The 23,247-nt window shown below is 44.4% G+C and overlaps 2 protein-coding genes across 3 annotated transcripts in view; one reads left to right on the forward strand and one right to left on the reverse strand.

Moving 5' to 3' along the window:
• foxj1b (forkhead box J1b) overlaps window positions 1-1,501 on the reverse strand; it is a 2,831-nt gene extending 1,330 nt beyond the window's left edge. Inside the window, exons 1-2 of one of the 2 annotated variants that reach the window (XM_031843754.1) lie at window positions 1,235-1,501; window positions 430-1,092 (exon numbers count right to left, since the gene is read on the reverse strand). In XM_031843754.1, coding sequence (XP_031699614.1) covers window positions 430-1,017 — 588 coding nt within the window. In that variant the 5' untranslated portion in view covers window positions 1,018-1,092; window positions 1,235-1,501. Of the gene's footprint in view, window positions 1-429 lie in introns of both variants that reach the window. The other variant, XM_031843755.1, reaches the window with a different exon arrangement.
• A 3,989-nt stretch (window positions 1,502-5,490) lies between these two features.
• Window positions 5,491-22,614, forward strand: ubald1a (UBA-like domain containing 1a). The gene is made up of 3 exons (XM_031843602.1): window positions 5,491-5,746; window positions 6,423-6,482; window positions 20,382-22,614. The coding sequence occupies exons 1-3, from the start codon at window positions 5,639-5,641 to the stop codon at window positions 20,703-20,705; spliced, it is 492 nt and encodes a 163-aa protein (XP_031699462.1). The 5' UTR covers window positions 5,491-5,638; the 3' UTR covers window positions 20,706-22,614.
• Window positions 22,615-23,247: the final 633 nt, after the last annotated feature.

Raw genomic sequence — 23,247 nt, forward strand, 5'->3', positions numbered from 1 at the left:
ACACACACACACACACACACACACACACACACACACACACACACACATTTAGAGTGCTTTCTCCACCCCATCATTCCCCCTTAGACAAAAACCCTGTATGAGTACTCTCATGGAAGATGGAAATTTCTGAGACTCTTACATTAAGAAACACTTGTCATTTAAATCATCAAAGGCTGAAATTATACAATGTGTAATAGTGTGTAATAGAAGAAGAAAAAAGATCCATGCTGGAGGATTTAAATGATGCACTACATCTGGTGTTTCTTGTTTCTCCACATTGATAAAAGAAAGGCCTTGTCTGACGTCCTGTAGCATAACGATGTGGTGTCTGATGGCGACACATGGGATCAATTGCTCAACCTTCTCTCCCTGCCTCGCCATTTATCTGACTCATCAATAATAGAAGGGGAGTTAGCCGGTCTCGGTTACCTGCCAGCTGGGCTCCGCATGTTTGTAGTAGCAGAAATTCTCCGTTATCCAGTTATAGATGGTAGACAGAGTCACTTTGGGCTGTTTGCTGGCCTGCATGGCCATGCAGATGAGAGAAGCGTAGGAATAGGGCGGTTTGACTTTAGGGTTGGTTTTGTAATCGACCTCCACGGGCGGGCTGGCCTGGATGGGGATCTGTGGGTAGTTGTTCCCTGGGTGCGCGCAATCGGCGAACCGCGGCACCGCGGTGCAGTCGCTGCCAGAGGTAACGGGGCTCCCGAGGTACAGAGGCATCCCGGTGGCGGCGGTGTCCCCGGCCGGCGGGCTGGACGGAGAGTCGGAGCCGCCCCTGGGAAAGCCGAGCCGCTTCAGATACAGGTTCTGCTGGGAGAAATGACAGCCGGGTCCAGATCCGTTGGGTCGCTCCGGGTCCGCGTTGAGGATGGAGAAATTCTGGAGCCAGTGGAGGCTGGTGAGGCTGTCGTCCAGGGGCGTAGAGTCGGACCCGGTGACCTGATCCTCCGGGTACACCGCCAGCCATTTCTCCTTAAACTTATTGGCAATGTCGGGGCTTGTCAGAACCGGCATCCTGGCTTTGTGCACGCGGTGAGCGATGAAGATGGCCAAAGGATCTTCAAATCGGCATTTAAAGTTTTGTTTTATCTTGAAGTCAGTGAAGTGAAAAAAAGGAAAGAAAAACTGTTTTAAAAAAATCACTAAAAATCACAACGGATTAATTTATCTGGTCAAAATATGCCTAAACAAACAACCTATTAAATTGCCAAATGATGCATAATATCCCTACCTACGGTGCAGTCTTTTTGGGGGGAAGACTCTCTGTGTGCACCTGTTGCAGTCCGTCCCTGCCTCTCCTCTCCAAGGACTCAGTGGCGCATCCAGTTTTTACGCAACAAGTGCGGCGGGGGGAGGGCGAGTAGCATCCAGCAGCAGCTCATGTGGAGGGGAAGGGAAGAAAAGCGCCACTCACAACAGATCCATGCCGAGTCAGGCGAACCGGACTGATTACTCATCCAAACGCTCGGCTGTGTTTAAGTGTCTGTTGGGAGGCCAAGACGTGAGAATGTGTGGAGGAGGTTGTAAAATAAGTCGCTCATAAAGCCCGAGAGACTGCCCACCATCCCTTTAACCGCTCGAGGGGATTTCTGATTGGCTGGCTATCCTTGCTTCTCCAGGTTTCTCTCTCTCTTCCTCTTTCACCCACCAACCAACCAACCACACACGCGCACACACACACACACACACACACGCACACACACACACACACACACACATACAAGGGGGGGGACTCAAATTAATGTCGAATGAGTGCTGGTTCGCTGCAGTAAGAACGGTCAGTTTCGTTGCCTTTTTTTTATCTTTGTCTTTATCCCGGGCTGAAATGTGACCTCTGAGGCGCGCGATGCGCCCCCCTCCCCCCGGCGCTGAAAAAGACGCGCCACAGGTCCCGCTTGGCTCTTTTTTACCTGCAAGGAAAACAGCCCACTTTAACTGATACTCGTGCATTTACAATGCCTTTACACTGTGGCTAATTATTGATTCTTTGCAAACGTGAAAAGGGCAATTGTTGATTGAACATCAGTTGTGCGCAATTTAATGGCAATCTTCCTATTAATTTGTCCTGCAGCTATCAATCCAGATGTTTTAGTCATAAGTGATATGGTATGTATAACTTTAAGAAAGTTAAAAGGCTTATGATACAATGTTTTGGTCGCAGTATATGCAACGTCAGATCAGTGATGTTTTGCAAAATGTAAAACATCAGAGCAGTTTTTCAGACTTAAAGCACATTCAATTGTGCAAAAATCGAAGAAGAAAGAGGGGTGTCTCACGTTAAGCAGAGTTTGTGTCTAAGGTGTAGTAATACATCAGGCATGTCATACAGGCTATCACACAAGAATACTCACTATATCCATTATTCCTCATGAATTAAACTAGTGAGCCGAGCCTTTCATCGAGAACAACTGCTTCCCCAATGTATTTTAAAAGCCCCATTGATCCTCCGATGTCTTTTTCCACACAGTGATCTTCTGAAAATATTTAATCGAGCCTGTCAAATATTTCTGCGACCCTATCAGTGGGCCTTGTCAGCAACATAATTAAATTTGAGATTATTTATTTTTCAAACACAAATTAGGAGTAAAGGGGTTTGTCATACACAATAAAAATGCATCCATTATTGATGTACACCAACTGTTGGTGTCACGTTCTACACAGGTTAAGGTAAAACAGATTGTAGGCCATCATTAATGCTGTGTGTGTGTAAGAGAATGGCGGAGGCAATATGAATTATGAGGACGCACTGCCACCCAGTGGATTATTACTGCGTTGCAGCTTCACCAGCGTTCCAAACCACCAATGAAGGCACTGATTTACTGGCATAGACAATGTAATGGAGGCCTTGAGGTTGAGAAAGAATTCCTACATAAAAAGCATTAACTCTTTCAAATAAGAGTGCACACAAGCAAGTCAGACATAAATTCACATAAGACATGCACCGTGCAGTGGCCTGCATTCACTGTGGGCAATTGTAGTTTCACCGCATATGTCAAATCAAACCGTTCCACCATGTTCCTCATGTGTTTGCTCTTCATGTTGACTGAGAAAGGGAGGCAATTAACCATTTTGGATGAACAAATGTTCCTTGTTATAGCTTTGTGCTGTACCCTCCTCCAATTACATCCATGGGCCTCGGTGCCAAAACACAGTTACCGAAACACAGTTGAGAAGTCATTTTCACCAGGCCTCTGATTGAAAAGATGTGGATTTAAAGACCTTATATTGACCTGATCATGGGGCATTCAACAGTCCCTGCTGTGTATACATGAGGGAATCACAAAGCTGCCATAGCCAACATGTAAGTCAAAGATTGCATACTGAGACAATCGTGGCCACTTAACAACTGATATAGACGAAGAAAGACTTTACAGAAGTAATTGTACAAGAGCCGTGGCCCACGTACATTAATGATGCCTCTTCCTCCTAATGCCTGAGGATATCTTCTACAGTATGCAGTGCCAGCCACCTCTCGTCCTCCCTCAAACAGATTTTCTCAACACATCTGCCGAGTTTAAAGATTTGGAGTGCGGAGGCCGACGAGGGCTGGCATTCAGTGTCGGGCACTGAGGATGGATGAGTGGCAAAAATCAACGCTGAAGCACTTGAAGGACCTGGATACTTCGTGCCAGCTGTTGCAACCCTTCAAGAAGGTTTGATTTTTAAAATGTCTCCATGGTTTGTTCAGGTTCTTGACAAAGGGGCTTGCTGGTGAGACGGGCAAATGTTTGAACAGCTGTTCTTATTGTTGCCAGGCTCCCTGCTGTCCTTCAGCTGCAACTAAGCACACATACAGTATGGCTACAGTTCCTCTAATAGGTTGGCAGAGGTCCGCTAAAGAGGATTGTTACACCAGTATAGGCTATGTATTTCTTGTTCATAGCACTGTTAACCTGTGGAGGGGTTTTAATTAAGAAAAGACAACAATATATGACAAAGTCCTTTTATTTAATTCCTTTGGCAACAACTCACAATACATTTTATGAGAATTGTGGAGGACCAACTGATGAACACAAGATACTTAAAAATACTAGAGATTGGGAAAATAGCTCTGTGGTTTATGATAATAAATAATCTTCACAAATGAACACCAGTGTAATGAGTGTATAGGTTTTAAGGCTCTCCCAGTGTGTTTTAAGATAAGTTATGGCAAGTGCCCATAAACGACACCAAGGTAACATAAAACTGTTGATTGTTAACTACAGTCAGCCCGTCAAAGGTCACACAACAGTATAACTGGGAAACCTACAAGTCTGTAAATCCATTTATCACAGTGGATGTCAATGACCCCAACTTCTCTGTGTTACGGTAAATGCTGTTTTTCCAGGTGCCTCCTATCACCAGCAGATGTCGCTATTTCAAATATGTTCCTCCATACCAAACCCTAGCTGCTACAGTTATTGTAATAAAAAAAAAAAAGAATGTTTACAGTTTTGAATTTCCCACAATCCTGAGCGGTGTGTGTTGATATCAGAGGACTCATTTTACCCACAGCCTGCACTAAAACTGCTGCTCTAGAAGCCCAGATAAGTCCTTCACTGATCCACACGAGTACGCTTGAATGGAAGAGCAGGGGATTTATTGTTTGGCCTGTAATAGTATTGTCCAATATAATAAGCCGAGAGGGTGTATTTGAAAAATTACATAATTTCAGTGTAACTCTATTGTATTGTATTGTTCATTCATCTTACTTTGTTTTAGTGACCACAAATAACAGCATTCTGCTCTTTTTTATTTTTTTATCAGACTCTCATTAAAATGAATAACTGGCCCTGATTTATTTTTTTAAAGATACATCATTATATATGCTCATTTGAGCAAGCGTAAAGCGGAGAGGATGCTAAGCCTCACTCTGGCGCTACAACAAAGGAGAATGGGGATGCAAAAAATGTTGTAACGCCGCCGCATGCCGGACTGATGTGTGCAGATAAGATGCGGCCTGATGGGACACACGCGCGCGTGCACACACGTGCACACCCACAAACACACACAGGGAAGCGGTATGAGAAGGGCGCAGAGCAGACACGACTGTCGGCTGTCCCCTAATTTATCTCTGAGCGATGTAATTGGCGATGGTGGATTTGTTTACCATATTTGGCAAGATAGTGACACAGCGCGCATGGGAATTGGACTAGAGCGGCCGTCACTCACAAAAGTCAGCCTTCTCGGAGCTTTACAAACAAAGCGGGTGCTCACGGGAGTTGTAGTCCAAAACAAACCCTCTCTGAGATTTCTCGAGGAGGGGATTTCCCTCCCCTGCGGTGATTTCAACGCCATATATGTTCCACAATTTTAAATGTGCTTGCCGCGATCAACTCTTTTCGTTTACCGTATATTTTTAATACAAAACAAACCCGCAGCAGCCCGTTAAAACACACGCCGACACGAGACCCCCTCCGTTTACAGCATACAAATCCCACTGGCGGTGCTCTCATCTGATTGGCCGCGCCGTGCTGTCAATCACGCAACGCTCCTTCCACTACCGCTCCTACAGTAAATATTTGTGTTTGCTCGACCGGCTGGAGGACTGAGGCAGAGAGACGGAATACAACTCGAGTGAAGAAAGAGAGGAAAACGGTCGAAAGTCTGTTTGTAAAGCCAGCCGCCGCGAGTAGGACACAGGCTTCGTCGAAAAATGGATGAACTCAAACATCAAGTCATGATTAACCAGTTCGTCCTGACGGCGGGTTGTGCGGCAGACCAAGCGAAGCAGCTTTTGCAAGCGGCACATTGGCAGTTTGAGGTAAAAAAAAAAAAAAAAGAAAGAAAAATACAAGATAATATACCTTTAACGTCAAAGTCTGCGGGCTAACGTTAGCCACACGGCTAATGTTTACGTCTGACCGACCATTAGTTTCTACTGGAGCTTCTCTGTCTGCCTCGCGACACTTGTGTAGGCTGTTGAAATTCAACACAAAACAAAGCGTCAGTGTTCCGCAATGTGTCCCCTTTTTCTTAGGGTGGCCAGAAGTCGGCCCACTTTCTAACCAGAACTTTTGCCTTATCTAAAGTAAGATGTGTGTAGCTTTATCCGGACTAAACCAGAGGAGGGGGGGCACAGTAACGCAGTACATCGAGCACATCCAATTAGACTTTACTCTAGATTAAATACTATAATCCGACACATGACAGCAGTGTTCAGGCGAGGCCGGCGAGTGCTATTACGCAATAAAGATGACCGTCGTGTTGTATCGACTAGCCCACAGACAGAGTGGAATTGTTTAGTCTGCGGTGAACCCAATATAGATTTAGTTCGTACTGGTAGTACGTCTTCGCCGCGAGCTCTCTGTATTATTTATAAATGTATATCAACACAGAAATAAGCGACGTTTGGACGAATTAGTTGTGATTTTAAATGCATTTATCTGAAACATAAAAACACAATAATGTCATTAATTGTCTTGTGTGTTTCATTGCAGACTGCCCTCAGTGCCTTTTTTCAAGAAACAAATATTCCATATGGCCATCATCATCAAATGGTGAGTGTGTGGAGGAGCGGGGGCGATAATAACATACGTTTGTAATGCTCTCTGTTCTGTTTTATGTAACTGTTAAAGAACCGAACTTCAAGCTAGTACATCTTTAAGAGCTACCGTGTTGTTTTTGGGTGGGATGGGGGAGGATAAACAGCCCTTATAGGCCAAGGGGGATGATGTTGTGCTAACAATAACAAAGCACATGTCGGCCATGTTGTGAGCTTCCAGAAATAAACACACACAGGCATGAAACAACAACAGCAGCAGCAGCAGCCACTTGAGTATGTATGCAAGAAAGAAAGAAAGAGGGAGATGTGGATATATTAAATCCCTAATTTGTCATTGTATCAACTGAGGTGCATAAAGGAAGGAAGGATGGGCCCCTCTGTTTCTGGGTAAAACAGAAAAAAGTCTCCTTCCAGGAAGAGGACAGCTGCGTCTCACAAATAAATCCTCATGAAATTGCATTTTGCCTTGGGTTATTCGGCTGTTCTTCGACTGATTTGGACACCGCTGGTATTCTTTTAGGGTCAGAGAAAACAGAGCAGAGTAAACTGGATCGGGTCCGCACGAGACTCTGCACGTACACACTCGCAGGGGTTGAACATTATGAAACACTAGCAGTATTTGGGCTTTTAGCAGCAGCAGCAGCAGCAGCACACTTTGGCAGCACACAGGCCTTTGTTTGCAGCTGCATGCATGGCAGCATCCAGCAACAGCTGCCCTCTAAAAGAGCCGGACAGAGATGTGTGGGGATTTATTTTATTTTTTTTGGACGAAGGATTCGCTTATTATTGCGTTGTGTGAGAGTTTGTGTAGATTTGTCGCCTCTTAGAGTTGTGCAATATCAGCAGAGGAAACGGCTCTTTCTGAGCTGGATCTTTGTTACAGTGGCTTCATTATAAGAAAGAAAGCGGCCCTTCTTCTTCATCATCTGATCAGTAAATAACAGCATCTCGGTCCTCCTATTTAGCTCACGTGATGTCTCGCTTTAATTCAGAGAGTAAACAATCTGCCTGGAGCCGTTCTGTTCGGTGTGCCAAATGGGGCTGAGTTTGATTGCTGCAGACGCTGGATAATGAAAGTCAGAACGCAGAGCACCTACGTGTGTTTTTGTCTGTTATTTTCATAGACATGTTCTTGCGTAATCTGGTGTTTCACGTTCCCTTTTTTTGCACACACCAGCATGCGTGTCTGCATACTTACCATGCATGCATTTGTGTTTTGTGCGCGCACACACACACACACCACACACCCCACACACAGAGTGGGTGTTTAGGTGCATGTGTGTGAGTCACAACAGTCCTACAGCAGGGCAGCGTGTCCAACCTTCCTGCAGCTTATCGGGCCACAGTGTCCGTTGGTATCTAATCCACTTTGCTCTGGCTCTCGTTCTTTATCCGTCTCTTCAATTTTAGAGTAAACACGGACACCGTTCAGTTACTGTTCAGTTGCGCGTGCGTCAACGTTTCACGGTTGCAACACAAAACTGAACTCATCCTTGAGATTGCTGTTTTGGCTAGAAGCCTCGCCCCACCCCCGCTAGCCCCCGACAGATAGCCCCGTAGACATGCAGTTCTTGGCAGCATCGCAGGTTAGGACGTCATGTAGGTCACTTAGTTTATTGATACTGTCCAATGAGCTAGTTTATGCTATTGTTTTTGAGGCCCCGGCGATGCATGAAGCACCAAATCACTTTCCCATCTAACTGTGGCATCATGGGAGATACACTTGGATACAAAAGCACCGTTGTTTAAGAAACGGAGTTGTCCCTAAACAATGTCTGGTGGGGATCTGTCAGTAGGATAGTGGTGAGCCTTGTCAGGTCTGTTTTGTTTACATGTGCTTTGCGAAGGCATCATTTGTGCATCGTATGTCAGAGGTTTATACCCTGTATATATATCGAGCCGACTCATCGGTGAAGTCTTGTATAAGACTGTAGAGGGCGGAGGATTTAGATAAAGCTCTTGTCGTTATTATTTCCTTTCAGTTGCGATCCCAGAGCCAGGGGAGTGCCTGTGCCTTGGCACACGATGTCAAAGAGCTACAATCTCTGCACAGACACGCAGTCAACGCTCTTGTTTGTTGTTGTCAACATCTGTGTGTGTATAAAGTATGTCAGTGAGAGCCCTACAGTCACATGATGTATCGTTTAAATGTACGTCTACTGTACGTTCTGGGATGGACACCCAGACACCTAAGCTCAATACAACTGGCTTTGTGGTTGTTGTGCAACGCCTCCCCTTCTACTCCCAGTTTTCTCCTCCCCACACACACGCACACACACACACGCGCCCTGCTTTTACTAACACAGCAACCGCAACACATTCCTACAGGACTCACCGCTCTCACCGGCCCAAAATGGACCCTTTCACAGCAGAGGGTGCCGGTATGACTAAAAAAAAACACGGCAGCCTAACACTCTCACTCCTCTTGCCTTCCTTCCTAACTCTATTTCTGTTTAGTTTCCTGCTAGAGGATTTTATAATCATGCCCTGTCCTCATCATCTTGTTTTAGCATGAATCTCAAAGCAGTCAAACCCCCAGAACAGCATATCGCCGTTGTTCACTCACACGTGGAACACTTTGCGTGGCTTCTGGCTGTTTGATACTAATCCCTCTTAGCACATATTATGGATATATTCTTGTGCACCTGCCTTTTTTTTGTGTTTTCACACATATTCTAGGAATAGCAATATACGACGTCAGAGGATTAATATAGCAGCAAACAACTAATTGCTATGGAAAAATATAATTTTGTGGAGGAATAACTATCTGAGCAGATATCAAACCAATGAATTGATAATCAAAATAGTTGGCAGTTAATTTAATATCTGACAACTAATCAATTAATCGTTTCAGCTGTAATAGACAAACCATTGGTGTTTTGTAAGCAAAACTATCTAAAATGGTTTCTTGTGTGCGAGAGAAAGATTTCCTTAGATAGAGATGCACATGAGCAACTTAAGGAAATATTGTTTTCAGTCATCGTGGTTTTTTGAATGAGCTGGTCTGGACAGTGTTACAACTGTCTGTGAGTTGTTCACTGTGTGCCTATGAATGTCGAAGACAAAAAAAAACACACAATCCATAACACCAATATCAGTGTTTCCGTGATTAATATCTCTCCCCCTCGGGCCACGTACAGCCGCGATAAAGTGAATGAATCCTCATGTGATCACGCGGGAGGAAGTCGCCTCGCTGGACCATTTCCACTGCTGTCAGGAAACATGTGACCCCGTCATGTGACTAAGCAGGGGAACGACCGTACTAAGCCACAAAGCCTGCTCCGCATGCTTGTCATTTCCGCTAGAGAAATGCTTATATGCTTAGAGAAATGCTTCCGCTTATGTCTGTTAATAATATATGTATATCTGTGTGTGTGTGTGTGTGTGTGTATATATATATATATATATATATATATATATATATATATACACACACGTGTATATATGTGTGTGTGTATATATATATATGTATGTATATATATATATATATATATACACACACGTGTATATATGTGTGTGTGTATATATATATATGTATGTATATGTGTATATATGTATATGTGTGTGTGTGTGTGTGTATGTGTGTGTGTGTTAAAGTATCTCAGGGTAATGAAAACAATCTCTAGAAATACTACACATTCTCCTCTCACTCGAACAGTATGTCTACCTCATGGTCTCACTCTGATATGCTTTTATATTGATGTAAAAAAGAAAACAAACGTACAGTTATTGTCTTTGTTCCCGGTTTTTCCCTTTTCTTAGCACTTTCTTTCAAAGTCCTATTACACTATTAGCTTCTGTGTTTCTTGCCTTCTCCTTCTTAATACTTAAATGAACACATTAGCTAAATATAAGCAGTAAGTAATCTTTAACTGCATCCATTTGAATCACGTTTTCATTCTACTACCGAGCACAACCCAGCCTGGCCTACATACTGCAACCCACAGAATCATGAAAAACACCACAGCTCCAGGGTTTGAATGATCAGCTTTTTTTATTGTCTTGTAATTGCTATTCGTCACCGGCGATTGGCTGGCTATCCTTGCGATCCTTCATGCTCGAGGTGAATGAAACAAGGATTTTATGAAGGGCAACGTTCAGTAACTGACTGGGCACTGGGTGACGGAGCAGAATAGTATTGGGCTTTAAACACTGTTTCCTGGCAATATAAACACCCAGTAGAAGAAAGGAGGAGGGCGTGTGTGTGTTTGAGGGGATGTTTCTGGTAACTACAAACATTAGGTTTTGGTGTCCGGGTGTGGCTTTAAGAAAAAGGATTTTTCAAAATCCTCACTTCAAGATCTCACAGATATTTAAAGTGTGTGGTGTGCCCATGCAGAAGAGCCGAGGTATAATTACCTTCATAAATCATGCTGTGACAACACGGACGACTGTCTGCTCCCGTTCCTTTCTCTGTCATAGCCTCCGTTCATTTATCACCACACTGCAAGAGATGGAGGAAAGGCTAGCAAAAGTATATAAAGGATACTTAAATTGGGTCTGAAATAGCGGGGAGGAATCAATAAAAAAAACAAGTGAGGAAGGGCGTTTGGCTAGTACTTAAGGTGAAATAGGCTTTTGGAAATTTAGGTAGACGGTACAAAAACAAAGTGCTGCTTTGTGTCTCAGCCACAAAAGAAACAAGGTGCTCTCTGTCCTGCTGCCCTTGCTTACATTTCATACAGTCATACAGTTCATTAAGTGCAGAATGAGATGAAATCCAGTTTGTTTTTCCTCCGTTGTTTCTATATTTAACTCTGATTTCATGAGTATGTATGGGTCTGCGCACTGAAATCTCCTGGGTGTGCATGCAGCAGTGTGGCTCAAATCTAATCATGTCTCTGTTCATGCTAATGAATGTGCATGCATCTGTGCCTGGAGATTGTGTGTGTGTGTGTGTGTGTGTGTGTGTGTGTGTGTGTGTGTGTGTGGTTTTCTGTAATAGGCTCAAGCAACATCTGTTTTTTCATACCTTAATAGCTTCCTGACATTTCGCCGGGGTATATACGGTATATGACGCCCCGGGATGAGGCCGTATCTCTGGTCTTACCATAAGAGCCAGCCCACCTTAAGAGCCTGAGCCAAAGCTGTGGCTAACCTCAGGCCTAACCCCTTTCACTTTAATCCGAGCCTATTGAACGAAAGGCTGAGACACGTCCTGAGCTATGTGTGTATCATCTTCTCAATAATTGCCGATTTTCTAATTCTCACCCGAGAGGTAGGCTGCTATGACACCCTCTCTGCGGGACGCCTCGGTGAAGAGAATCAATCCTCATGTCCTGTGATCGTGCGCTGGTGCGCAGCAGGTGGCAAGCAAGCCCCCTGGGAGTTACAGCATTTTACTTTCACAGACAAACAGCCTAAATTGCACACGCTCACAACTATATACTGATAACTTCTTACTTGCTAATGTCATGCCGCACACAGTGGGTAGTGACGGCACCGACACCTCGGTGTGCTGAACAGAGATGATGGGCGGGGTGGTGGTGGCGGCAGACCATGTGGCTGTAAACTGCTTTTGTAGTTTGAAGAAGACTAAAACCCAAAACACCATCTTTCTGAGCTCAGCTGCCGGTTACACCAACACATGCACCAGACTCTGCATCAACACGGCATCATACAAAGCGAACGTCCACATTTCTGACGGTATCGAACGCCGTACCGTCGGGATTTGTAAATATTCTGGTACCGTAATACCGCCTAAGCCCAGTCTGTGCCGGTGTGTGGTACAGCCATGCCAAGCAGTTAGCCACATCTGAGGAGGCTTGGCCTGCGCTCTGCATGTTACAGCGTGTTGCTCTGCACGGCTTCCCAGAACCCTAACCACACACACACACAGACACACACACACACACACACACACAGGAACTTTGGCTCAAGGGACTCTGGGAATGGGAATCCAAGTGAGATGAATGCAACAACCAGATGTGTTTATGAGTATTAGAGTTAGATTGAGTTTCATACTGATTCTTGCAGTCACTGAGTGCACACACACACACACACACACACACACACACACACACACACACACACACAGACACACACACGGGAACCTTGTCTGTTGCATTAAGGGAGTGTTGTTACATTGTGTCTCCCTGGCCTGTTTTCTCATGATTAGCTGTAGCACTGCAGCTAGGCTCAGGTGATCTTACTACCTACTCCTTCCTTAAGAGACGTATCTCTTGGCAGGCTGAACCTGAGTGTTTACATCGTAGTCGTGTTTCGGTCTCCCTCACGATGACCTTTGGCCTGGTGGCTTCTGTACTTGCCAGACTGTTACCAGTCGTCGGGCACAAACTCCTCTTTCTAGATATGAGTGGGCCACTGAACGCCTATTGTTAGCCTGTCAGCCATTGTTGTGAGCAGTGCAGTTGGTCAAACAGAGCACATGCTCCACTCAGCCCCAGCTCTCCTATCTTCTGTCGAGTGCTGCTTTCTTTTTCTTTCCGTATCTTTTTTTGTTTTTCATTCTCTTTCCTACATCATGCAGCGTGATAATACACGTGGAAAACAGAGCACAGCCTGGCTTATGATCAACTGAGTCCCTCGTGAGCACAAATCCACTCCCTGTGCGGTCATAATAAATAACTCATATAGACGTACACCGCCTCGGGGGCTCAGCTGCTGGAAGCCGGGTGAGTTCGAAAGGAGTGAAGGATCGCGGGCGAGGAAGGGAGTGGACGGTCACCTGAAACGTTCAGCAGCACCTGTCGATCTCCTTTATTTAGTTTAGGAAAGAAACATCCAGTTCTGACATCCGGCCGCTCCCATAAAACCCTGACTGTCACCTCCTGTTTATGAGCTGTGTGATGGGATAATAACATCAGATAACACAGACAGTTTGCCTGTCTGGGTATAGATATGATGTTATTGTGTTGTTTTGGTGACACTAACCTCCATTATGTACTGACACCATGCACCGCTTGGAGAGGAGTTTTGGCAATGATGAATTTCTGTTATTTAGTGACTTTCTCCTTCTTAAAATCACTAAATTCAGCCTGGCGTATCTCTGAAATACTGATCATTTTGAAGTCGGTCAGTTATAATTTATATCTAATAATTCATTATTGTTATAGGTGGCGTGATGGTAGTCGAACATGGTTGCTTTGGGATCCAACTGCAGGGCTGCAGCGCCAAAAACCACTCCCTATTTAAACATTTAACAGGCAGGCACAATCATGTCGAGTTAATTCAGCAATGGTTTATTCAGCCTGCCTTCTCTCCTTTATTCAACCTTTCCCTCTGGCTCCTGTTTTTTGCCAATAATCTGGCGTGCCCTTCCATTTAGCCCTCATTTTCCTAGTCCGGCCTTCGCATTACATCAGTGACTGTACTGCAACACCAGCATTAGAGTGTAGTCGCATCTAAAGTAAGTTTATTATGCAACTCTTAAATGGAAAAGTGTATTCTGTTCCATCTTTGTTCGTGCCTTATTGATGCCAGATAACCAGTTAGTCCGGCCTTGAATGTCACGTGGACTCACAAGTCGGTTGTTTGTTGGACCGAGTTGATAAACCGTCATCTGTTGAGGTTACATATTTGGGAAGCATGTTGTCCAAACAACTCATTCCAGTTCCAGTAACCTTCACACGACGGACTCGTCTGTGCTCTTTGCCAGTAATTGGATACATTGAGGAGGCATTTCATATCATCAGTTGGCCAAGTTTAAACCTCCAATCTTCTTGTTAGTCTTGGCTTGGCCAACATTCATCCTCCTTTGACCGTACAACGTTGCTTCATACTGTACGCGTTGCACACTTGGACAGAGACCGCGTTGTCGGTGTTGCCAGGTTTGAATGGCATTGTGCTCACTTGCCCAAACAAAAGGGAGTGAATATTTCAGGAAGCTTATTAAACATGCATGACGTGAACGCACCCAAGGCTAGCCCGGACCTGATGTCGGTGAAACCTCAGCACCCTCCCACGGACCCAGAACTTAACACTGGTTAAAAGAGGTACAGTCACCGTCTGTGTCTGCCGTCCATATCTTGCTGCTCTTTTTATTTTTTCTCGACCGTAATTGATTTAGATATGACATCTTGTTCTCTTTCAGTATTGTACAGCTTCACACCCCGGAGCTGCCCATTAATTAATAGTCTCAGTTGCAGTGGAGCAGTTGGATTAAGTGCCTCTTTGACTTGGTTCAGTGTTACACGGTCGGCTCCAATAACAATGCCGGAAGACGAGCAGCGAGACCCGTCGTTATTGAGTAGAACGCTCTGAGTTGCGGGTACATGTCCCGTCATTGTGTAGATGAGTGAGTGAATCTGTGACTCCAGGGCATCCTGTAAAGTCGTCTCTAATAATAGGGGAAATCATTTTTTAAAGAAGACTATTAAACCGCAAGCGAAATACGGAATTCCTCAAACTATTTTTTGTTCACCAGACAACCAGATACTGTAGAGATTTGCGAGTGTGCACGCCTGGCCATCAATCCAGACACCTCGTCTTGTTTTTGCAGTTGTACACCATGTGCCATTCTTGCAAGTCGACAGACTCGCTGGAGTGAAGGAACATGTTCTGACGGTCACACTGACCAGTCACCGCCAGCATGTGTTACTTTGAATAACTCCAGATATCCAAATTTCATAATTTTCTGATCCTAAAAAGTTTGAGAAGTGGCTATAAACAAGGCCACAAGTTGCAACATGCATATCTTTATTTATTTCAGGAGTAAGATAAGAGTCATCTTGCATGGTGTCAGATTTATGGTGAAGAGGGTAAACAGTATATCCTGCTGACAGTCAGTTTGTCCAGATACTATGTGTACTTCGTACTGAACAGCCAGTTAGGTGCTTCACCACGATCGTGTCTCACATAACTCTCTGCACAGTTTGTTGCAAAAAGCTGTGTGCGTGCGTGCGTGCGTGCGTGCGTGCGTGCGTGCGTGCGTAGCTACATACTGGAGGGAGAGGTAGACGGAGTGGGAGGTGAGAGAAAGGGAGAGAAAACCGACATGTTGTAGGTTCATAGTAATGCTCACAGGAGAGGGAATGGTGAGCGGAAGAGATTTGGTTCCCATCATGAGTATTGTTATGCAAACTGTGATGGATAGAACTAACAATCGTGTGCAGCAATGTCGGATCAAACGTACCCACGTTGTCAAAAACAAATTAGGCAAATAGACAAACTAGGTATTGATGCATGTTTGGGCCAGATTTGGCTTTTGGACGTTGTGAAATATTAGATAAATGCCCAACACTAGCTTGCTCAGTATTACTTGAATTTTACATTTTTGGTCTCTAAGGATGTCGGGTTATTTGCTCCAATGACGTAAATGGAAACGAGCAGATCACATTTTTATTTATTGCAAAATGTGGACTTCCTGTGACAGCCGGGCAGAAACATCCTGAGAGGTTAAAGTGAGATCAACGTTTGTAACGAGGTGTCGGAGCACCGAGGTAAACATCGCATGGAGGAGGTCGGTCGGGGTCACGGGACGTAACTGGACCCTCAAAGCTTCTCTTTTCAGTCCGCCACATACACACACTCTGGATATTTCTGAGGAATGTGGTCGGTTAGACTGGAAATAACAGCAGCTCATCTGTGTTTGTGGACAAACACACACACACACACACACACACACACACACACACACACACATACGTATGTACACAAACGGAGGAGTGTTTAAGGTGTGTGGACTCTGTGACCTTAGAGCTCGTCCCGCCTCGGCCCCGTCCCGTCAACAGGAGATCTGTACTGCTTCCTCATAGCAACAGTCGCCATGGTGATCCCTCTCCGTTGGCTCTGTTGTGAACACAAACCGTCTCTCGCTGTCTGTTACTAAAAGATAGACGTCCTGCTGGATTGTTAACTAGCTAACGATTCCTACAGACGGCCATTTGAGCAGACTCCTCTCAGATGACGACTCGTCGATTAGCTGTGTCACAGTACCCTCACTTTGAAAACGGGTTCACCTCACCAGACCTCTCGCATCGTCTCTGAGCAGTACTGAACTCGCATGCACCCACAGAATGAACAGTAGTTACATCTATTGCTTTGTTCTTCTTTCTGGCCCAGTCGCTGTATATTTAGCCAATATTGCACAATGCTGATTGTTCATGATGGAGTCAGATGTAGTTTCCTGCACAGTTTTATAGTTTTATTTCCATGTAAGAACTACATAGGATTAGTTCAGATCAGTTACAACACAATATGTATACTTTGAAATTATATATTAATAACTTGACAGCCAACTCAGTCATTGTACATCATTCATATTTATGAAACCAGTAAGAACATAAAATGAAACTTATTATCTATTCCATGTAGACACCACATGGAACAAAATCCCCATTTCTTTATCGGTCCCTAATAAATCTGCTCCTTGTCAACCTGCCTCCTTCCAAATCATGTGACCCGTTCCATAACTGAGCTACACGTGTCTTCTATTGAACCTCACATGGTTCACAATGCGTATCAGTGGCAATCGTGTGACAGAGCTGCAAACCTTCTGTAGACACACGTAACGTGTGTGTGTGTGTGTGTGTGTGTGTGTGTGTGTGTGTACATGTGCACACAGGAATTGATTTTTCTCAAATTAAATATTAACTCTTGTTGCAGCCAAGCCCTCAGGAAGAGCGCCGGGCTTTGAAGCAGATTACACATAGTGGCCAAACCGAGGAATTACAATTTCCGGGTCCGTCACATGATGCCATGGGGCCCAAAGAGACTATTCCATAGACACACATTGGGAACAATACACATGTAAATCAGTATTTTTTTAGGTAACCTAACTTCACAATAAGAACACTTGAATCATTAGGTCCTAAAAGTTGAAAGTAATTCACTCATAGCTGAATCCACAGTTATTTCCCCTCCTCTATGGATGAGGAGAATCACCAGAAGATCTGGGTCATTTTATCTTAATCTTATACCAGGAAGTCCATTTTTGTTTTGCTCCATTGAGCAACCTTCATATTAAAGGGGCCTTGCCTCCAACACTGTTTCCAGTTCTCTTTATAAGTCCACGGTTGCAGCCTACGTGCACATCAGTTGTCCAACAGCCAATTGGATTTGAGCCGCGGTCTTTAAGCACTGGTCTCTATCTGCCACGAGGCCGCTTAATACGGAAAACACACCGTAACCTGCTTCCTCAGTATGCTGCACCAGGTTTTAATCTGTGCAGGAAACCGTGTGGAGTTTCTACTTACAATGCAATACACCGGTCACATGCTTTGGTTTGTAAAAACGGCAGACTACATATTCCACATATGTGGATCATCATTAATTGCATGCTGAAAGGTCTGAGGTCCGTTGACTCAGAAACTCAAACAGCCGCTGTGTCTTTGGACCAGATCCTCTTCCCTGTAAGTCCATACCGTCTGCGTATCTGACTCTGTCCAAGGTCCCCTGCAAAGACACACACACACACACACACACACACACACTCACATGCCGACACTTGGAGGTGTGTAGTGTTATTTAATGTGTGTGGGCAATTGCGAGACGCAAACATGGTGTTTGAAGTTCGTTTTGTCGACAGCCTCCTCACATCTTTCCTGTTAAGTATGAAGCAAAAGCCCAAACATGTGAGATGTATAGTCTCTTAGCAGACTGCAGGTGTATATTTATATCTGCTCATCGGTGTAGTTCATAGATGAGTAAGTCAGACATCAACGTGAAAGGTCACATGTCAGCGTTTTCCATTCCTGGACAGTAAGCACGGAGGCAGGTGGCCTCATGTATAGGTTTCTACCCGAGTGCCAGTCACGCGGACCCTTAACTGGTCTCCAGGGTTAGGAAACCCAAACGGCAGCTTCCTCCGCTGCTCGCCAAGAAGCGAAAGAGTCACAGAGGTCACTTCAGCCTTCTCGGGTGTCTGTCTTACAGCAGGAAACAGCCTCCGAGACATGAGCCAGCGCTTCCTGTCGGCATGCACGGTGGACACACTCACCTTTCATAACAGCGTGCCACTCTGAGAACCCCTTACTCGGCCTGACGCAGACCAGATTGGCTCCACACTGTACTGTATATTCAGAGGACTAATCGCATGGCGCAGCACTTTTAGGGGGCATAGCGGTCTGATTACAACCCCCAAGGGAGGAATGGTGTTCCTGTCCCACTGTTGTTTTTCTCCAGGCTGTTGTGTGCTAAGGCTGTGTGTCACAATCTGAGCATCCAGGGTTGATTATGCCACATTTCCACTGCGTTATCTACTAAAGAAGCAGAAGTTTCTCTGCATGGTTGCCGATGAGAGGATTCTTTGAGTGTCTCGTCGAAAATTATACCACGGCAAATTACACGTGGCATCGTCCATCATCAGCTCAGAATCTCGCCTACACTCAGGGGCAACCATCCACAGTGGAAAACAAAATGGAGATGGAAATGAGGCATTTGGACTCCAGAGGTCAGCCTTCAGAGTTCTGGTTGTCAGTAAGAAAAACATTTTTTTGTCCAGTGCTCATGTGTGACTGCAGCTGCTGCTCCTCATAGTTGATTCATGGAAGCTATGACTCCCAATTCCAGAAAGTCCTGCCCTGAAACAAACCATCTTGTATTCAACCTGAATCTGTACAACATGTTATCTGGACATTGTTACAGTGCATACAAACTGCACAATAGATGGTTAATTAATTTGATGTAATATGAATGCAAGCTCAGATTCTGTAGTGCCAGTTGTACTTGAATAAGTAAATTTTTTTTTTTTGGTCTTACATAATCCTGGGAGTTTCCGCGCTGTTTTCTTCCATTGTTGTGGCCTGGGGATTTAGGGCAACTTTGTTGTGTAGGAGCCTGCCCTGTTAACCTCTCAGCCCAGGCAATTTATATTTAGATGACAAGCCTCCTGGTTAAAGCATGGCTCCACCTCTGCTTCCCTATGGAGTACAGGAGGTTGTTGTTTTCCTGCTGACAAATGGACTGGGACATATAGGAAGCAGGCGACGGAGCAGCGTGTGTGAGAAGTGGTTTTAGTGAGGATGAGGACGAAGGCTAGATGTTTCTGAGTAGCCAAACATGTTATTCACATGGTCTATTAACTGCAACCTGGTACGTTCAGTGTTGTTTTTGGCCGTGTGTGTGTGTGTGTGTGTGTGTGTGCGTGTGCGTGTGCGCGCTCAGGACGCCACTAAAGGAACTCCTGGCAGCAGAGCAATAACAATGCTGGGTTAGAGCAGAGGAGGTGTATACAGGCCAAGGAGACTTGGTGTGTGTATGTGTCCAGAAATCAAGATTCGCTGTTATTCTCAGTCTGAACAAATTTATCTGGTCTGTTAAATCAGATTGGATGCCATATAACAGTTGGAACAGGAAGTGGATGTAAACAAAGGACCCTCTGGGGAGGCAGAGTACCTGGGATTCCCCTAAATTCCCCTTCCGTTATACAAAACAGTTTGCTTCCTTTTAAAGTGATATCCGCTTTTTTTTTTTTAAACATTGCTTAAAACTCCCTTTTATGGTGAACCCCATGATGTACATTGTTGAATGAATAGAGTTTGTGGCATATGCACATTTTCCATGAAGATAACTTGCCATTGTCAACAGAACAACATCGTTTTTGTCCACTACAGCAGCATTAGAGTTTGGTGTTATTCTGTTGTTATAAAAGAGCACAAGCGTCTTTATAGCCTCACAATTTTACAGTGAAACCGTCCTACTGGAAGAAATCCATTATAGAAGACAAAAAGATACCAATTTCTCAACTGATAATTGTCTCAGTGAAACATAATGTGTTGCAGCTACAAGACAAGTTGCATTTGTCTCCGTTATACTTCAAGCCCACTATAACCCACCGCCGAAAGCAGCTGGTTCACTATATATTTTCAAGTTATTATCATAAGAAAACTCGCCAGTATTCACATTTGAGAAGCTGGAACCAATGAATGAAAAGTGTGTAGAATGTATTTTTAGAGCATGCAATACTTATTCTCTTTCCCTTTGTCGTTCTCAGATGTGCACCCCGGCCAACACACCAGCGACGCCGCCCAACTTCCCCGACGCCTTGACCATGTTCTCCAGGCTGAAGGCGTCCGAGAGCTTTAACAGCGGCAGCGGCGGCAGTCCCATGGCCGCCTCCATGGCCACCTCACCCCCGCCCCCCCAGGTTGGCTGCTGGGGGGTCTCACCAAACGTACCTAATGTGCCGCAACCTCCACAGGGACTCTGGACTCGGGGGCAGCCCCTCAGGCAGCCCTGCCCCGCTTGGCCCATGGGCGTGAACCCGCGCGCAGGCACCGAGCAAAAGGCTAGCGTAGCGATGGAGGCCGAGAGATGAAGGGCAGCACGGGACTGAAAAGCCCCCCCCGCCCTTTCCACCCGAGGGAGGGAGGGAGGAGGGGAAATGAAAGCCAGGCGGGTGGGAGATGATGATGGGTAGAAATGGGTTTTGGTCTTTTTCCCCTAAAGACGGATGGATATGGAAAGAGATGGAAACTACGTAAACCAAGAAAACTCAACGTGGACAAATTAAGAAGAGGAGAAAACCAATGCAAATGTTGATACAAATATATATATTAAGACAAAAGATACGCACACACATAGTAATAAGAGAGCAACTGAAATCTTTGTTAGCTTTTCCTAAGTAAATGCATAGATAAGAAAATATTATTGAAAAAAAAAAACTTAAAAAAAAACAATAATAATTGTCACGCCCAAGGATTCTATGTGATGTTCAAGGACATTCAAGGCAGCAAACCTAAGTTTCTGTTTAGGTTTTTTTTTTTTCATCTTTTCAGCCGGTGTTTTTTCGCCACTGGCGTTCTGTGTTTCTGTAACTTTCTGTCCTGCATGAAGAGAGAGGAACTTGCAACGTAGTGTTTGAGATCGACTCGAAAATCAACACACACCTAAGTGTAAGTGTGTACGCATGTGAGCGGGTAATTAGTTTGTAATCAAAAATGCATACACACACATATATATGTGTATATATATATGTATATATACACACACATATATATATATATACATATATACACACACAAACCCAAATACACACATTAGTGTTTAGAGGAAACGCCTCTATACTGTCATTCCCATCGTCAAAGGTGGGACTTTTCTTACCTCACCTGGTGGTCACCTGACTTCTTTCAGCCAATCAGGGATTCTTGTAAAAAACCAACTGTTGCTGCCACAGGACATGTTTTTAAAGGTTTCTTTCTTAAAGGCAGCAGCCACTCTGGTTTATGCTCACTGATCTTAGCAACTTTTCCTGACACAGTTTTAAACCTGGACTCAGACAACAACTGTCCACTGTATACTTTTTTTTTTCACAAGAAAAATGAGAAATCATGGTTTATATAATATTGTTTATAATGCTAATTCTGTTTTTGTTAACAGGTTGAGGGGAGGTGGCTTTGAAAATGGGTGGGACTTCAGGTTGATTTTTTTAATTATTTTGTTTGGAAAGAGTGAATCAAACACAGCTAAAACGGCTCCAGATTTAAAAGACAAAAACACGACTACTCCATCTTTGTAAACAGAATTGCCACTTTGCATGATGTGTTCATAACATGTAACTTCTTTTGTAGAAAACATACATGAGGTTGAGATGTGTATTGGGGGGGGGGATGTGAGTCTCATTCTCAAAGCTAATATAGATGCAAACGGTCAAATCAGCAGTGTCTCACTGTATGTAAAGGCAAAAATGGACAAAGTGTCTTGTTGGATATGAGAAACAACAATGTGTGGAGGGGGGCAGCTTTGGGGGAAGCCCACCTTAGACTACGTCAGATATACCGTACTGCAGAGGGTTCTTTTTCAACAATTAAGAATGGCCCTGATGTTTGGCAATATTTTTAATACTAGGTCTGCCCCTCTTAGTTTTTCCTGTTTGGATCATTTTTTCATTTGATACAAGAAGGGCGTGTAAGAAGAGATATTTTGAATAGCTGAGGGCCTTTTTTTTTCCAAAGAAATGGGGAAATTATAGATATAATTAACAATGAACAAGCAGCTTCCTTTTTATTATTTAGACTAAACTAATGTTCGAGTTCATCCTTTCCCATGCTTCATACTTTATTTGGTTAGATCAGAGCGTTTCTGGGTGGGCCTGTTCCTAAATGGTTTCTCATGTATGTTTCCCCACTTGTATGGCTGTATGAGACCATTCCCACAATATTTGTGGACTACCTGATAATTAACTTATCATTTTTGTGAACCTTAATAAATATTGTATGTCAACCTAATCGGCATGGTTTACTGCAGTGTGGGAATATTGGCTCTGCAGTTGATTGAATATGACATTGTTCAAAGGGAGGGGCCTACACAAATGATCATTTGGCCTCCTGATAAAGACCTATAGTGCGCGTGTGTGTGTGCGCGCCCTAGAGACACCAGAGCCGTGTGTTTATTAATGACAGTGGGAAGATGGCTGCATCATAATCTCTCGCTTGGCTACCCCTCAGCCAGGCAGATTGAATACAGTCACCCAGCCAGACGACAAAGTCTCTCTCTGTCTCTGTCTCTGTCTCTCTCTCTCTCTCTCTCTCTCTCTCTCTCTCTCTCTCTGTCGGTGTGTGTATTGGAGAACTAAAAAGTCGGTCTTATGTTTTGATGTTTTTTTTGAAGAAGTGCCAGAGATGAAAGCCAAAATTGAGGAGATGAAGCGAGAGAACCTTTTTGAAAGAGGGTTTGGCTCTGCGGCCATCTCTGTCTTCGCCTCCCTGAAATCCCATTTTCTTCAGATGAAAACGCAAACAAACACCAGCTGTCCACATGCACAGAATTACCATACATAAACGCCCACCACACACACACACACACACACACACACACACACACACAGACACACAGACATGCCAGTGGTGGTGGTGATAAAG

The sequence above is a fragment of the Anarrhichthys ocellatus genome, unplaced genomic scaffold (genome assembly GCF_004355925.1).
Source record: "Anarrhichthys ocellatus isolate YVR2014 unplaced genomic scaffold, GSC_Weel_1.0 scaffold4, whole genome shotgun sequence".
Classification (NCBI taxonomy): Eukaryota; Metazoa; Chordata; class Actinopteri; order Perciformes; family Anarhichadidae; genus Anarrhichthys; species Anarrhichthys ocellatus.